This window comes from Dunckerocampus dactyliophorus, chromosome 1, assembly GCF_027744805.1.
Source record: "Dunckerocampus dactyliophorus isolate RoL2022-P2 chromosome 1, RoL_Ddac_1.1, whole genome shotgun sequence".
NCBI classification, from domain to species: Eukaryota; Metazoa; Chordata; class Actinopteri; order Syngnathiformes; family Syngnathidae; genus Dunckerocampus; species Dunckerocampus dactyliophorus.
In genome coordinates, this window is record NC_072819.1 from 46,103,770 (window position 1) to 46,120,819 (window position 17,050).

General features: G+C 44.4%; 2 protein-coding genes across 5 annotated transcripts in view; one reads left to right on the top strand and one right to left on the bottom strand.

The window, feature by feature from the left end:
* The first annotated feature begins 477 nt into the window (after positions 1 to 477).
* Positions 478 to 5,305, top strand: fdx1 (ferredoxin 1). Of its 2 annotated transcripts, none has more exons than XM_054790735.1 (4): positions 478 to 935; positions 2,274 to 2,362; positions 2,437 to 2,566; positions 2,715 to 5,305. In XM_054790735.1, exons 1-4 carry the CDS (start codon positions 799 to 801, stop codon positions 2,821 to 2,823), a joined length of 465 nt encoding a protein of 154 aa, XP_054646710.1. In that variant the 5' UTR covers positions 478 to 798; the 3' UTR covers positions 2,824 to 5,305. The 2 variants fall into 2 exon arrangements, with proteins under 2 accessions (XP_054646710.1, XP_054646701.1); XM_054790726.1 differs by having other exon boundaries at positions 2,241 to 2,362; positions 2,715 to 3,520.
* LOC129189180 (rho GTPase-activating protein 20-like) overlaps positions 2,040 to 17,050 on the bottom strand; it is a 31,216-nt gene continuing 16,205 nt past the window's right edge. Inside the window, exons 2-16 of one of the 3 annotated variants that reach the window (XM_054790608.1) lie at positions 15,508 to 15,529; positions 11,567 to 11,652; positions 9,611 to 9,784; positions 9,396 to 9,545; positions 9,232 to 9,273; positions 9,069 to 9,153; positions 8,902 to 8,979; positions 7,522 to 7,588; positions 6,855 to 7,034; positions 6,608 to 6,777; positions 6,379 to 6,543; positions 6,011 to 6,123; positions 5,637 to 5,829; positions 4,867 to 4,984; positions 2,040 to 4,561 (exon numbers count right to left, since the gene is read on the bottom strand). In XM_054790608.1, coding sequence (XP_054646583.1) covers positions 3,747 to 4,561; positions 4,867 to 4,984; positions 5,637 to 5,829; positions 6,011 to 6,123; positions 6,379 to 6,543; positions 6,608 to 6,777; positions 6,855 to 7,034; positions 7,522 to 7,588; positions 8,902 to 8,979; positions 9,069 to 9,153; positions 9,232 to 9,273; positions 9,396 to 9,545; positions 9,611 to 9,784; positions 11,567 to 11,652; positions 15,508 to 15,522 — 2,451 coding nt within the window. In that variant the 5' untranslated portion in view covers positions 15,523 to 15,529 and the 3' untranslated portion in view covers positions 2,040 to 3,746. Of the gene's footprint in view, positions 4,562 to 4,866; positions 4,985 to 5,636; positions 5,830 to 6,010; positions 6,124 to 6,378; positions 6,544 to 6,607; positions 6,778 to 6,854; positions 7,035 to 7,521; positions 7,589 to 8,901; positions 8,980 to 9,068; positions 9,154 to 9,231; positions 9,274 to 9,395; positions 9,546 to 9,610; positions 9,785 to 11,566; positions 11,653 to 14,416; positions 15,302 to 15,507; positions 15,530 to 17,050 lie in introns of those variants that run through there. The other 2 variants (XM_054790599.1, XR_008572753.1) reach the window with 2 other exon arrangements.

The following is a 17,050-nucleotide window of genomic DNA, read 5'->3' on the forward strand; positions in this document are numbered from 1 at the left end:
GTTTTGAAAACTGCCAACAGCGTTGGTGGTTGCTATGGCGACGTGTTTTAGAGCTGCTGCGACCTCTGCTGGTGAAAGTGGAGAAAGTGTTGTGTTTACTGTTTTGTTTACATTGACTTTTAGCGAAACACGAGATAGACTTTGGTCCAGACACAGTGAAGTTTGGATAACACAAGTCCCTGCTTTTAACGTGTTAAGTTCAATCGCCAGTACATTAAACACTCAAAGCCGCCCAAATAAGCCGGAAAAGGAATATCGTTTTATTCCTTCAAAATAAAGGTTCAACACTTGCACTTGTCAACCATAGTGCGTTCAGAATCGGGCATAATATTGACATACCCAATTCTTTCAAAAAGGCAAGTAAATGTTCAGCCATGGGCAATATCTAGCCGCTGTGGCTCGAAAAATACGCAACAGTAATAACCTTTATTGTTAAATCACAACCGGAAGTTTATTCCTGCCACTCGTTGCGTTATCAGGAAATGCTTGGACGGTGTCAAACATTTATTTTGTGGATACTGGGCAGGTTCAGTCGAGCGAGTTTTGTTGTTTTTGGCTGAACGGTTTTATCACGACCCGGTCCGCTCTGTCCTGCTCTGCTTTCGCTGTGTTCATACCGTCAACGCGCAGTTGCTGGAAGTAGTCGGTTACGCAATTATTTGTGTGTGAGACATTGACTGAGTAGCTTTAAGTAGCTAGCTAGGTGGCTATCGAGGGAAGGGAGCGAAAGTTTTTGTGGTGTTGAGTTGAATAAGTGCCTTATAGAGTGTGTAGTGGGATATAACATTTGTGGTTCGAATGGCGTTAGTGCTGACAGCGTTCAGAAGAATAGCCCACGCTGGGTTACGTGACTATGCGCGGAGGATGGTGGTAAATTGTGGGGCTCCTCGACGGACGGGTCACAGGAGTTTCGTAACGGGGACGCAGCCACTGAGGTAGGTCGTTGAACTCATTCACAACACATCCGAACTTTATGTACCCACATATAATAGTTAAATTCTACCAACTCTCCTCTATCACGGTTAATTATTAATGTTCATACCAGATGTGAGGGGTGTTCGCTACCTCTGCGAACACTTGGTACTGTCAGCAGGAGGTGTACACTGTCAACCTGCATTTCATGTAGCGCGTGACCTCAGTAACCGTTACATGTTCACAAATATCAAATGTCACAGTATGAGTGCTCGTAAGTGATGTACTTTTTTTCGGTGCTCGTGCAAACTGGTTTTAAAATTGGCCAGATGGCTGAAAAATGTTGCTTAATCTTAGCGCATGGGAGTGACGGCAGTCGGCCGGGTCTACTTGGAAGGTTGCTGGAACCTTGAATGAGACTTGACTCCAGCCCGATGCACAAGGCTGCAGCCACCCATCCTTGTGTGCCGACAGGGCCTCTTTTTGTTTTATTTGTGATTCATGTAAGTTTGAGCGTTTCTGTTAAACCCTTAAATTGGTTTGTTGTGTGGATATAACATGCACTGAGCAGTTTGGAGTGGTTTACTGCTAAATCCTTGCACCTTAAGGTCAAGTAGTACAAGTAAGAGTCCAGCTATACGGATGTGATTATTGGAATGTTTAAGAAGATTATGCATGGTTTGGCTTACATGTTAGTTAAACGGTCATTGAGTTGAATATTTATGGTGAAAAAAGGTTTTAAAAAATAAATAGAAGTCTTAGGCTGCACGTAGTACAAATAAAATTAAACAAAAATAGAGCAAAAAGGCAAAATGTAAAAAGAAAAGGCTGTAATGCTGACACTAATTTAATAACACAAAGCTTAGGGCTGTCAAAAATAACGCGTTAACGGCGGTAACTAATTTACTTTCTCTAGCCGCCTCATGATTCGATGCGATTACGATTCAGAGGCCTGCGATGTCATGATAAACCGATTATCGATGCATCTATTTTTTTGTGATCAATAGTTTGTCAATTTTTTATGCATAAGTTTTTCTATATATAATTTCTTTTTACTCGCTGTGTACTACTAAAACAAAGCATGCTTGTAATGATCCATAATTAAAATAAACATGAAACAGTTGAATTTACTTCCGTTATTTTTAATAATTGGAAGGTTACATCTACCAACATATTTCCCATTGCACAGAACCAGCAGGAAAAGTAAAGTATGCGAGTAGCAGCATGCATATGGGGGGGGGGCGGACATTCACGGTCAGGTCTGGAGCAAATTAACCACGATAAACGAGGGATCACTGTACACAATTTCTGTCACTTTCTCACGTCAGGTCAAACAAAGTAACGGTCCACTTCGTCAATAGAGATGGTGAGAAGATAACAGTTGAAGGATCTCCGGGAGACTCTCTGCTTGACGTCGTCATTAACGAAGACCTTGACTTTGACGGCTTTGGTTTGTAAACAAGCAGACTTGCCCGACACGTAACGAGGACCTCTTTGACTCACTCAGCGCGTGTCTGGTTGCAGGAGCATGCGAGGGAACGCTGGCGTGCTCCACCTGCCATCTGATCTTCGATGAGGACGTCTATAAGAAGTTGGGGCCGGTCACAGACGAGGAGATGGACATGTTGGACTTGGCGTACGGCCTCACTGACACGTAAGGACACGCAGAACCCGCCCCCGCTATTTTTATCAATTTCACAATGGGACCGCTAACCTGTCTGAATGTAACCAGCTCCCTGTTATGGCTTGTATTCAACCACAGAGGTTTCACTGTGGTAACTTTGCATTCCCCACCGCCGCAGGTCGCGTCTGGGTTGCCAGATCTGCCTGAGCAGGTCCTTGGAGGGGATGGTGGCCCGTGTCCCAGAGAGCGTAGCCGACATCAGACAGAGTAAAGACGGCTCCTCTTAGCGTGACGTCGTACGGTGTACAGATACACAGCGGCGATGGTAGGTCCGCTTTGTTTGCTAGTTGTCGTTTGCAACTAAACAAGCACGTGGACGCAAGTGACATTTTTAGAATTCGGTAATGGAATGTTGTAACGTAACGTCACGCTTGAAAGGACAAACTGTGACAAGCAAAATGGTGACGGCCTGTGACTGACATGCAAATGTTTTTATTGTAATTCCACCATGTGCGCATCGCCCCCATTTCCTGATCAGTTTGATGCCAACTTTCATGTAACCATGTGATTGTACATAGCTAGGACACATTTATACAGTATATATAAGGGTTTGGGTCAAGACAAAAATAAAGTCATAAAAAAGTCAGCTTTCTCATGGCAAGTTAACGTGCATTTGATATTATACATTGGTGGGGAAAAGCCTTGCTCTTTTTCAACACATTGGGAGAGAGAAAATGATGTTCTACTACGGGAAATTACATTGAAGGTTAACTGACTCAACTTCTGTGCAAGTTTTATAAATGTTTTTCCAATCCGAACAATGGCAATTTTAGCAGTTGTATTTGGCCATGACTTGCATATTTCATAGACAAAATAGGTTATTCACACGAGCTTTCATCTAATTTGCCCATACCCATTCATCTGCACGCACGGACAAGAAGCGATAATGCAATGCAAATAGTACGTGCAGTATGTCAAAATGTCCACTAGGGGGCAAAGGTTTCGCTTTGACAGTCCGTCAGTCGACTCAAATGCATTGATAAACTTCTACATTCGGATGGCCATTAACTGTACATATTAGATAACAACCATAGTTTAAATGAAATCTATTATATGTTTATGCTTAACAAAGACTGTTGTATACAATTTTCCAACTTAAGATGCTCAAGCTACAAGTGACTTTCATTTTCATACATTCTTGCCAAAGGTACTAATATTCGTCACTGGTGAATATGTTTGTATTTGCGCTGGCAGAGTTATTTTCCAGGCTTTCTTGCTGAGTTAAGGACAATCTGCGGTCTTTCCTCAGCCAAGAGTTGGGGTGGAGGCTCCTGCAGCTTTTCAAGGTCCCCCATTTACTCTCTTTACGACTCGTCCCCTGCTCCTCATGTCTGCCTGATGTCTGAGCACAGCTCGTGGTGAAGGATGTGGAGGGAGTGCATGCCTTGGTTGCATATCGTCTGCTTAATATGTAGGTTTGTGTCGGTGCAGGGGAGGTGGGGTTAGAGGACAGGCTAGAGGAGCTGGCTTCCAGGGCTGCTGATGACCTCCTCCGCCTCTGGTGAAGCCCTGCCTCTGCTCTGTGACTGGTCGGCTTTGAGGGGTACTCATCTTTGTTGTCGTCATCCTCGCCGGTGAGGCCATCTGTGCTCGCCAAAAAGCACGACTGAATCTTGGCTGCATACACAAGTGCTGGTTCCGAGCGGCGACGCGGCCTGTGCACACTATGTGGGGAAAGGGAGTCCGGGGTTGAGGCGGGGTCCACAGGCGGTGCCTCTTGGCTGGGGCAGGAGGTTCCTGAGTGCAGCCTCCTCCCTCTGCTCCCTCTCAGCAGCTGCCCGTTAGGGTGCAGTGTGTCGGGATCGGTGTCCTGGTCGTAGTCGCTGAAGGTGAGGACCGAGTCCAGACTCCCTGGTTTGGATCTGAGACGTCTGCTGCAAAAACTTGGTGAGCCGCCACTGCTCGTGTCCAACTCATTTTCTAGACTGTCGTAGGACGAGTCTGTCAGAGGATACATCCACTTTTCTGAAAACCAGGGAGAGGTGACACAGGTCATGTGCATACCCTAAAACTAATACTTTTCAAAGCATTTTTTGTGTAAATTACAGCATTCAGGCTAAAGACACCCAGGCCCTCTCACATGTGCAAAACAAATAACGTATGTGTTGTAATCAGCTCTCCCAAAAGCATGTAGGAAAGTATATCCACAGTTGAAGCACATTTTGGCCCCAATTCCAAAATGTAAGACATTGCACATGAGCAGACTGATCTGCTGTAAATCCTATGCCGATACACTATGACACATATTTCATAAGTTTGGGGTGTAGTACCAGATCCTGTCTCCTCGTCAGCGCAGAGTCTTTGTGGCAAACCTCCAAACAGAGAGGAAGGCTCCTCTCCCAGAATCTGCTGGCAGTGTTCTATCATGAACTTCACCAAGTCACACACCTGCAGCAGACCACATCAAGAAAAACACATTCAATGACATTTGATGACATTTCATTAGTCCTGTCCATCAATCATATTTAGGACCCATTTATGGGAAATATATTTTTAAAACTAAATCAAATACTTTTTTTTTTTTGGATCATATTTTCAGAAAAGGTACAGGTGGTCCTCAGTCTACACACGAGTTCCATTCCTCCGACTGTGATGTAAGTTGACTGTTAGTGTACAGTAAATCGAAACTTATAGCTAAATTAACACCTAAATCAGTCACACTGAACACACAAATGACATTAAAAAAATACAGTAATAAAAAGATGGAATAGAAGAATAAAATGAAACTGTAATTAAAAAAAAAGAACAACTCTGTCCCTTTAAACTTTGTAGTTCTCACTGTCCATTTCACAGGAGCAGATCCTTTCATATGTTCAAGAATACCATCTTTATCCTTGATGATGGTCGCTTGAGCGGCTTAGAACGAGCATGCAGCCAATATTGATTTCTCCACTGTGTTTTTGGATGTCTAAATATAAGGCAACCTGTCTTTATCTTATATTCAGACCAGTACAGTATAATATACAGTATTTCTACACATGTATAGGCAAGAATTTGGAACACCAGAGTAACCGTACATGCCCTCCTCCCTCTCATTTACCTTCCTGGTTCCTTCGTTCTCTGCCTCTGGGCTACACAGTGCTCCGGGTGGCCAAAGCATGCTGGGAGCGATGCACACCGCTAAGTTGAAACTCGTCATCTGGTTCTCTTGGGCGTTACCTTGGATACTGCGCAGCACAGCCAACAGGTAGTGTAGCAACCGGGCGTTGTCTTTGGGCAGCCGACTCATCATTCTGCAGGAGGAGAACATAACTTTCGATTTTTTTGGAAGAATTGAGAGCTGAGAGGGACATACAGTACTGTATGGCCACCTGCAGTGTACTGTACTGTATGCTAGGCGTCAGAAGGAGCAGTACCAGTTGTGTTACTAATATCTATATATTGTTGCATTATGTGTTCATTGGCTTAACACACCTTTGTATCTCTTGGACCTGTTCCTCCTCCCCCTCTTCATCTTCCAAAGCATCCATCCACTCTTCATGCAGCTCACAACACAGCAGGCTGCCAGGAATGTTGCGCAGGAAGTCCTAATGAAGATACAGTAGTTGCAAAGCGAAAGCAAAGATGACATTCTGGACTGTAATTATGTTTTTAAAAAGAGAAAAAAAAGGTGTTTTTAAATCATTAATGCCATGTGCAGAGACTTGAGTGCTTGTCCACTGACAATAACAGGGATTAGAATGCAGATTATGGACACTTTGTCCTACTAATGTGGCTCTGCAGAAGCAGATTAAAGCCCAGCAGAGGGATGTGGGTCAGCCAGGGCGTGGTCTCACACTCACTTTGAAGACTCCGGCAATGATGAAGATGTGGTCCCGTGTCAGTGGGAGAAGAAACTGTCCGGAATCCAACGAGTCCCTCAGCTCCCTGACGGCACGAGCGCCTGCCGGCCGCCGAAAGATGCCCCGTGTCCACGGGCCCTCGTGATACAGGAACGTCAGCATGTCCTGGCAAGGGAGAGGAGCAATTGTGACTTGTGTTGTGTGTGTGTGGTTCAGTGTGCATGCCCACCATCACGGGCTTAGGTAGTGCGTCGTCCGTGCACACAGTGCTGAGGGGCCGACCAAACAAGCAGCCCTGGGACGCGCTTCCTGTGGATAACCCTAAATAAGGGGACGAGCCTCGCAAGAAGGCCCAAGTGATGAGGGACCGCCTCCTTCTCAGTGGTTTCTGGGTGAAATCTGACAACAGAAGATGGTGCTGCATTAGAAAGTACACCATGCAAGCTCAGGTTCAGTGACGCTGCACCTGAGCTCACCTGCCAGCACCTGTGGTTGAAGCACTTCCTCAGGGCGGGGCTTCAGGATGAACTGGCACCGCTTGCGCACTAGCAGCTGCTCCGCCTGTATCGCCCTCACTCTGTCCTCAGGCGAGGTGGCGCTCTGGGACAACGCTTGTCTCACATGACTCATGTGGATGCTGAAGGGGAACTCATGACCTGACACGGACGAGGAAGAAGGCACACATCATCAAATCACAGAGTGCTTCTTGCCGTTTGTGTTTTTAAATGGCTCGTGGAACATTGTTGAAATAAAATTCAACAAAAATTGGAAAAACAGAGCAAAAAGGCTCAATGTAAAGTGAAAATGCATAATAACACACAGACTTGTCTTTAAATATAAAATTATTGGCTTTGAAATAGTTTTATAACAGTTTTACCCTAACATGGATTATTCAATTGCCATTATTTCCTATAGGAACATTTATTCTGTATCCAAACAAATTGGAGAAACTGTGAGTTCTTTTCGGACATCTTGAATAGCGCAAGTGATGTGGAACATGTTAAGCACGTCTAAGACAAATAAGCCATTAATTACCCTTTCAAACCCAGTCAAATTCAAGAAAGAGTTTCTAGGAACAAAAGAAATCCTGCATCAAACTAAATGAAGTGTTGAAGAAGAACCAAGACATAGCAGGTGACTGACCAATAAGAGGATAGGGTGTATTGTCCCTTTTGGAGAGGATCCACAGCTGGTAGTCCTTCACATTTCCCTGAACACAAACACCAAGTCAGCGAGTGACATTTTTGTGCACACACATTAGGTGGTGCGGAAAAGTGTTTACCCCCATCCTGATTTCTTTTTTTTCCCCCATGTTTGTCACACTGAAATATTGCAGATTGTCAGACAAATGTAAACATCAGTCAATGACAACACAACTGAACACAAAATGCAGTTTTTAAATGATTTTTTTTATTATTAAGGGAGAAAAAATCCAAACCTACTTGGCCCTGTGTGAAAATGTGATTGCCCCCCATTGTCCTCTCCCAGAAAGAAAGTAATTGAGATCTATCAGTCTGGAAAAGGTTATTTATATTTCTAAAGCTTTAGGACTCCAGCGAACCACAGTAAGAGCCATTATCCACAAATGGCGGAAACATGTAACAGTGGTGAACCTTACCAGGAGCGGCCGGCCAACCAAAATTACCCCAAGAGCACAGTGACAACTCATCCAAGAGGTCACAAAAGACCCCACAACAACACCCAAAGAACTACAGGCCTCACTTGCCTCAGTTAGAGTCAGTGTTCATGACTCCACCATAAGAAAGACACTGGGCAAAAATGGCCTGCATGGCAGAGTTCCAAGACGAAAACCACTGCTCAACAACAAAAACATTAAAGCTCATCTCAATTTTGCCAGAAAACATCTTGATGATTCCCAAGACCTTTGGGAAAATACTCCACAGCGCTGTAAGAGACTCATTGCAAGTTATCACAAACGCTTGATGGTGTGTTCAGTTGTGTTGTCATTGACTAATATTCAATTTTGTTTGATGATCTGAAACATGGCCGCACAGTGGTCTAGTGGTTAGCACGTTGGCCAACACAGTAACAGCCTGGAGATCGGGAAGGGTTCGATTCTCCCCTGGGCATTTCTGTGTGGAGTTTGCATGTTCTCCCCGTGCGTGTGTGGGTTTTCTCCGGGTACTCCGGCTTCCTCCCACATTCCAAAAACATGCAGGTGAGGTTAATTGGAGACTCTAAATTGTCCATAGGTATGAATGTGAGTGTGAATGGTTGTTTGTCTATATGTGCCCTGCGATTGGCTGGCGACCAGTCCAGGGTGTACCCCGCCTGTCGCCCGAAGTCAGCTGGGATAGGCTCCAGCATGCCCCCGCGACCCTAATGAAGAAGAAGTGGTATAGAAAATGGATGGATGGATCTGAAACATGTAAGTGTGACAAACATGCAAAAAAATAAGAAATCAGGAAGGGGGCAAACACTTTTTCACACCACTGTAGCAAGTTGGATCTATTTTGACATTTTATTCATTTCTAAGTGAATTATACAGGATTTGATACTCACAATGATGCTAAATTGCTGCAGAGCCAGTCGAATCACCTCAGTGGTGGAATCAGAGTTGCTGACGGGCAAAGTCTTGGTCTAATTGGGGTCGGAAGACGGCGCACAATGTCACATGGGATGCTGGCAAAGTACGGTAAATGCAGTTGTCCGTGCGGATGCGTACTTACCACAGCGTAAGTATTGAGTCCCTTCCCATACACCCTGAGAGGGATGGTTTTCGGTTCTTCCTTCTCTTTCTCCTCTTTAATGCGACTGCAGAGAAAGCAAAAGTGGTCACACAAACTTTTGACACACAAACGCACAGCCTTTGATGTGGCGAAAGCAGCTCACCTTTTGAGGAGGGAGAGCCATTGCTCTTTTTGTTCCGCAGAGCTGAGGAAACACGGCAAGCAGAGGACACAACTCACAGGGTAAATAACATGGGGGCGGAAAATTGTTTCATGAGCAGTTTGTATGACTTTTTTTCCCCCCCCACAAACCACACACTCTTTCACCTGAATGTAGCAACAGAGTTGCAGGTGGGCCAGCCTAAGACAAAGCTCCTCTCGGGGCAGGTGCTTCCCTCACACACCTCCTCCATGCAACTTGCTGTCCACATTTCGCACACACACACTTGGGCCTTCAGTTTGAATTGGTTGGCTGACCTGCCAATGCAAAATGCAAAATATGAATTCACACATTCAGCATTCACACAAACACTCCTACTTACTTGGCTTTCGCGATCACCAGGACGTCTGTGAACAGGAAGAGGTGTCTGTCCTGAGTCTGCATGCCAGTCTTCAGCTGAGTGTGTCCGTGTAGGAGAAACGACCGATTGGGCGCTCTCAGGAAGGACTGGACCAAGGAGCATGTTTCTGGGAACACTGGAACTGGGAGACTCTCTCTGGAAAACAAGAATCTAAATCACTATTGTTCACTAAAGAAAATGCAATTTCAACTAGTAATGCATGGTTGACCACAATGCATCCCACAACCACCTTTTCACATGACTCCTACACTTTCCCAAGTCAGACGATGGGAGGATTATCCTTCACAGCTGGTTTCAGCAAATAAAGACGTCTGATAAACCAGGGCAAGTGTTTGAGGACAGATTAGTACAATTACAGTGGTGTGAAAAAATGTTTGCCCCCTTCCTGATTTCTTATTTGTTGCATGTTTGTCGCACTTAAATGTTTCAGAACATCAAACTAATTTAAATATTAGTCAATGACAACACAACTGAACACAACATGCAGTTTTAAAATTTAACTTTTTATTATTAAGGGAGAAAAAAAATCCAAACCTCCATGGCCCTGTGTGAAAAAGTGATTGCCCCCTAAAGCTAATAACTGGTTGGGCCACCCTTAGCAGCAACAACTGCAATCAAGCGTTTGTGATAACTTGCAATGAGTCTCTTACAGCGCTGTGGAGGAATTTTGTCCCACTCATCTTTGCAGAATTGTTGTCATTCAGCCACATTGGAGGGTTTTCCAGCATGAAGCACCTTTTTAAGGTCATGCCACAGCATCTCAATAGGATTCAGGTCAGGACTTTGACTAGGCCACTCCAAAGTCTTCATTTTGTTTTTCTTCAGCCATTCAGAGGTGGACTTGCTGGTGTGTTTTGGATCATTGTCCTGCTACAGAACCCAAGTTGGTTTCAGCTTGAGGTCACAAACAGATGGTCGGACATTCTCCTTCAGGATTTTTTGGTAGACAGCAGAATTCATGGTTCCATTTATCACAGCAAGTCTTCCAGGTCTTGAAGCAGCAAAACAGCTCCAGACCATCACACTACCACCACCATATTTTACTGTTGGTATGATGTTCTTTATCTGAAATACGGCATTACTTTTATGCCAGATGTAATGGGACACACACATTCCAAAAAGTTCAACTTTTGTCTCGTCAGACCACAAAGTATTTTCCCAAAGGTCTTGGGGATCATCAAGATGTTTTCTGGCAAAATTGAGATGAGCCTTAATGTTTTTGTTGTTCAGCAGTGGTTTTCGTCTTGGAACTCTGCCACGCAGGCCATTTTTGTCCAGTGTCTTTCTTATGGTGGAGTCATGAACACTGACCGCAAGTGAGGCCTGCAGTTCTTTGGATGTTGTTGTGGGGTCTTTTGTGACTTCTTGGATAAGTCGTCGCTGCGCTCTTGGGGTCATTTTGGTTGGCCGGCCACTCCTGGGAAGTTCACCGCTGTTCCATGTTTTCACCAAGTGTGGATAATGGCTCTCACTGTGGTTTGCTGGAGTCCCAAAGCTTTAGAAAAGACTTAAAAACCTTTTCAAGACTGATAGATTTCATTTACTTTCTTTCTGGGAGAGGACAACAGGGGACAATCACTTTTCCACACAGGGCCATGTAGGTTTGGGTTTTTTCTCCTCCCTTAATAATAAAAACTTCCATTTAAAAACTGCATTTTGTGTTCAGCTGTGTTGTCATCGCTGAATATTTAAATTTGTTTGATGAGCTGAAACTTTTAAGTGTGACAAACATGCAAAAAAAGAAATCAGGAAGGGGGCAAACACTTTTTCACACCACTGGAATTGTCACCAAAAAGGGGTGCTTGTCGTCATTCACAGATAAAGCAAAAAACAAGTTCACTTCACTTGATTGTGATGAGTAGGCCAGCAAGCTACTGCAAAGTACCACACGGTCACCTGGTGTGTGAAGCATTTTACCTGGACAGCGTCTTTGACCTGGCCAGAGCCCTGCTGATGACCAAAGAGGGGGCGGACTGACGCCGAACACTTTGGGACCTCATCCGCTAAAAGAGACAATATAAAGGTCAAAGGAGTTGCTTAAGGGAGTGGGGCGCAAACATTCAAAAAGCAAAAATACAGAAAATAGTAGTAGGGGTTATAATACCAACAGGTGGTGGCAAACAAGCTTTTCTTCCTGCCACTCACACACACCAGTGGCGTGGACAGGTGTAGCCCTGACACAGAGACCCGCTGGAAAAGTGTCTCAAAAGTTGTTCGCTAACAACAAACATTGTAATGGCGATCAATGAAGCAGAGCCGTCAAAGCAGCTACGAAATATGACAGGCTGCCCGTTTTCAGGCAATCTGTAAATGTTTTTACAAAAACAGCTCTTGGAAAATGAAGGGGTCATCTCATGATCATCGTGGTCTTATATTCGGGTCAATAAGGTCATTGACTATTACAGTAAGTACAGTGGTACCTTGGTTTTCATTATTGGTTCATTACTAAAAGTCGGACAAAAACTGAAATGTACGAAAACCGAGGTAATTTTCTCCATAGGAAATCATGGAAATTCAATTCATCTGTTCCGGACACCCAAAAATGTTAACAAAATACATCTATGGAGAAAAATTCTACGGTGGCTGAGTGGTTAGCACGCAGTCACACAGTCTGGCGATCGGGAAGATCGGGTTCGAATCTCCGCTGGGCATCTCCGTGCGTGGGTTTTTTCCGGGTACTCCGGTTTCCTCCCACATTCCAAAAACATGCATGTTTAATCGGCGACTCTAAATGAATGCGAGTGTGAATGGTTGTTTGTCTACATGTGCCCTGCGTGTGTACCCCGCCTCTCGCCCGAAGCCAGCTGGGATAGGCTCCAGCATACCCCCGCCACCCTAATGACGAGAAGCGGCGTAGAAAAAAATTCTAGTTTCACGTGCAGCTTTCTTTGGCGGGTTATTTAACACTCGCACTCAAAAGAAAAAAAAAAGAATGGATTTTGCGGAACGACACAGTACAGGGCAAACGGGCTACATGCAGTATTGTACAAAGACTGAGGCAAAATTGGGGCATACAAAAAAGGTTTGTAGTATGTCCTGTAAACGGGCAGAAGTAATACGGCATATCACACACACTGACTCGGACTTTCGCCTTTTTGAACATGAGCTTGAAATGCGATGGCCCTAATCCACTCCCATCAGGGAGCTGAGCCAGAGACCAAAACTGCATTTTAGATATGACGGCCATCCAAATTGCAGCACATTTTTTGCCGTAAACACGCTTCCATGTCACATAACGACCTAGTTACCCGCTTTTTATCCCCACTTCATTGTTCCCAAATCCTGAATGAATAAGCCACATTGCGTATGTTTCCCCACTGGGGTCATAAAGTCACATTTGAGCGAGTTGCGGTTGGATTTAAATGGTTTAAATGGGCTTATGCCCTTATTATTATTATGTATTACTATTATTATTATTATGTACTTTGCATTACAAATGTATTTATTTATACTTATTCTATTTTCTTATTTTTCTTACCTCTCATGTCTCGCCTTGGTTGTTTTATTCTGACTAAGTTGATCCCAAGTATGCATCGATCTACGCACGGCGTGGAATTCAAACGAGCGGCCGCCTTTCAAGCAGCTCTGTTTGTTTATTCAAGCACATTTTTACGTGCCGCGAGATCGACGTCCGACATCGGTGCAATTCCCTGTCTACCCATTGATATCGAGGCAGCAGTCAGAGCCGGGGCTGAGATGAAAGTCAAGCGGCTGGCGAGGAAGCGGAGATTCGAGCCTTCGGTACCTTCTGTTGTCGTGGGAAAACGTGAATTCACTACCGAGCCAGATCGACGAGCTGGCAAGAAGGTCAAGAGGGAGCGCGGCTTATTTGTGCTTCACTGAATGGCTAACAGCTAGCGTGCCGGATGCTAACGTGGGGAGCTAGCCGACTTCAGTGCAGTGCAGAAGAAAGGAGCCTGTGGAAAGCGCAAAGGAGGTGGGCTCGCACTGTATGTGAACAAACTGGGGCGTCATCCTGGCCATGTGAACATTAAAATGTCCGTCGATACCGCATCGGTTTTCATTATCGGGAAAAAACCCCCGATACCCACGTCTCCAAATATCACATTTTTATGCCGATATTATCGGACATCCCTAGCATTGACAGTTGTTTGATGATTCTGCTTCATTGATCGCCATTATCTGGATAGAATGAGCGCCATAACTCCTCTGTTGTTGACTAACAACCTTTGAGGCATTTTTCTGTCCAGAGGTCACTCATGTGTGTGAGTGCCAGGAAAAAAAGCTCTGGCAGAAATTGTTTGGCGCCACCTGTTGGCTTGCAAGTGTAACTCTCCAGAACCTAAATATAAGACGATGCAACTTTTTCAAGGGAAATTTTTGCAAATTTTTTCAAGGGAATGACTGCTGTTTTATATTCGGGTCAATACGGGATTTATAACCACTTGTTTTCTTTTTGAAATGTCGGATTAGCTTTATCCCCATAATGGATGCTAGCGTATTAGACCCACACCTCACTGCCATTCCTCACAAGTTCAGTATTGTGTCATTGATCGCCTGATTTCAGGCATTCAGTCACCACCAACATGTCATTATTGATTATTGATTATCATTATTAACTGCTGACGTGCTGTCGAGCGAAGACGTTTGTGCAGGGTGCGAAAAATAAACACACTAACCAGAATAATATTGATATCATTAGTGGTAGCGGTAAACCATCCCGTTCTGCTTCTTTTTATCCAAAACAATCGTAACATCCAGCAGGAAAACACAATATCATCATTGAAAAGACAAATCAATCTGTACCCGTCTGTTGTCGGTGTCTCCTGCACTCCGGCTCAGTCTGTCTTGTTGATGTTGAGGAGACATGTTGTCCATCCGGCCTCCAGACACCTGCAGCTCAGTGTCCAGCCGCCCTCAAACAATCTAATCCCATTAATGAGATCCGGGAGGACGCGCACGTGTTGGAGGGTAGCTGCTAACTTTTCCGCCCGCTGATGAAATAACACAGACTCCCCCCCCCCCTCTCTCTCCCTCTCCCTGGGGCTGAGATAGTGTTTCGTAAATCGCCACGGCGAAGCAGCATCGGTGAGGAAAGTTGAGGCGCAAGCACGCCCACCTCCGCGCCGCACGTCAGGATTAGCAGTTTTTGTACCCCCTCTTAATGCGTCTACGCTCGGCGCAGAGGCGGCGCCAGAACGCAGGCAAAGAAAAGTTGGCTCTATTTTTAGAACTTGTTATAGATGACACACAAACAGGACGGATGGCTTGTAATGGAATCGTTAATCGGCACTTGACTTGACATGATGACATTTTGCACGGCCGGTTAGCGCGGAAGTGAGGTGTGACAGATTTAGGATGTTCTTGTTCCAGTAAAAAGTAAAGGAAACAAATAGAATGTTCACATTGGCAAATCACCCTGCCATTAATAGCGGATTTAATTAAAAAAAAAACAAGCCGGAAAGAGAACAGCGATAAGTTGGTACGTAAGACCCAAGTGCACGTTTATTGTCCCAAAATCGATCTTGCTTCAGGAGACAAACAGAAGTGGGCCACAAACTGGGCTAAAAAGCCAAACGAGGCCACAAAGTGTTCCTTGCCCAAATTGGTCACAATCAGCCCGGTTAAAAGTGGATCACTACAATGATTACTTTCCCTGGTGTCGATAATGAGCAGCCTTGGGCGCGGCAGAGAAAAGGAACACAGCCCTCACTTTTGCCGCTATTGACTCACTCACACCGCTTAGAAAACGTATCGATTTATTCCGAGATGTCGTGGGTCACTAATTCTGGGTACAAACCTGGCATACATTTCTATTGATGGGCTGTTTGGTAATATCAAAATCACTGCTACATCGCTGTGTGTGAGTGCGTGCGTGTGTGTGCGTGTGTGTTTACCTTCTCGTGGAACATCGAAGCCCTGTGAGACACAAGAAAGACAATAAATGTCAAGTAACAATATTAGAGCTGCCAAATGATTAAAAAGTTTCATCAGATTAATCACAGTTTTTAAATTAATCAATGATGATTAATCACCATTAGCAACTATGTCTGAATTATGCCCATTTTTACTGTCTTTAATTGACAGAAAGATCAATGACAGGACAGGATTACTGGGGTGTAACGATTCATCCACTACATCGACGTATCGATTTATATTCCTACGGTCCAGCTACATCGATATGAGCTCGGCAAGTTGCCGTTCGGGACGACATATATCGATCTAACGTCGTTTTGAAAGGTAATCGATCGCTTGCATTGATACAAAGAAATAAAGCATTGGATTTAAGCACAACAGGCTTTATAGTGGATGTGTGTTTTTTTTTTCTTGAGCACTTTTAATGATAAAGACGATAAACGTTACTCATTCAGTCTGCCTGTCTGTGACGTCGTCGCCACGCACCAGCAAAACATAACATGGTGGCTGTCAGAGGACAAGCCGACGAGCGATACCACACAAGTCTAAAAATGGATAGTAGTCTCTGTAATAGCAGAACATCCGAGGCACACCTTAAACCGCGTTATTATGAGGGATTGCGTTCTAAGACATCACGTAATTTAAGGTAAATTCCCTTGTTGTCAGTGTATTTCCCAGCATACTTAAATGTAGCAAATTGTACATCCGAATTAACAGTTACGAAGCGAATAACTACTTCATTTTTAGCTCCTGTTTATTTACACACACGCACGCACACACATGCATTTTAAAGCCATTTTTTGTGATGTTCGGTTTGTCCTTGAATGAGTTGGAGACACCTCCAGCATACGGTGTTGGAATTGAACTGCTGCTGATGCGTTCAGGTGAGAAATCGGAGAACGTGAGATCGGAGAACGGGTTCGGAGGGGGAGGAGCGAGCCGGCATCGCGTACAACCACTCTTGAGACGCGACATGATAGTCCAGGCTTTATTAGCGTGAAAAACAAACATATTTATGGGCGACTCACGTTTATCTGCTATTCGTGGGTGGTCTCAGACAACAACCCTCATGAATAGCGTAGGTCTCCTGTATATTACTTATACTGTTTTTTAGAGTGACCTCTGATAACCTACAATGTGTGTACTGTGTAGTTTACATTCACTAACATTTCTTTTGCTTCTATTCATTACCATATTTGCTAAACAAATATTGTTTTTATTTACCACTGGCCGGTACTATTTTAGCAGTGACCATACTGTTACTGTTGCTTTAAAATATACCATAAAAATACACCTGCTGTGATGTAAGACATCCAACTTGGAAACAAAAAGGACCCATTTTGGGTTCCCACCTAAAATTCGGAAACCCTGGGGGCCCACCACGGGGATTGGAAATGAAACGCTCTTCAGAATGTGGCACATTATAGCAAGATATTCATTTTAGTGACAAAATCCTCCAAAGCCGGGGTCGGGAAGCTTTTTGGCTCAGAGAGCCATGAAAGCCGCATATTTTAAAATGTATTT

Bases quoted from the DNA above. Each gene is read 5' to 3' on its own strand.
- fdx1 (XM_054790726.1), top strand. From the start codon at position 799: ATGGCGTTAGTGCTGACAGCGTTCAGAAGAATAGCCCACGCTGGGTTA. The intron at 936-2,240 runs GTAGGTCGTTGA...TTCTCACGTCAG, and splicing joins ACGGGGACGCAGCCACTGAG to GTCAAACAAAGTAACGGTCC. The intron at 2,567-2,714 runs GTAAGGACACGC...CCACCGCCGCAG, and splicing joins GCGTACGGCCTCACTGACAC to GTCGCGTCTGGGTTGCCAGA.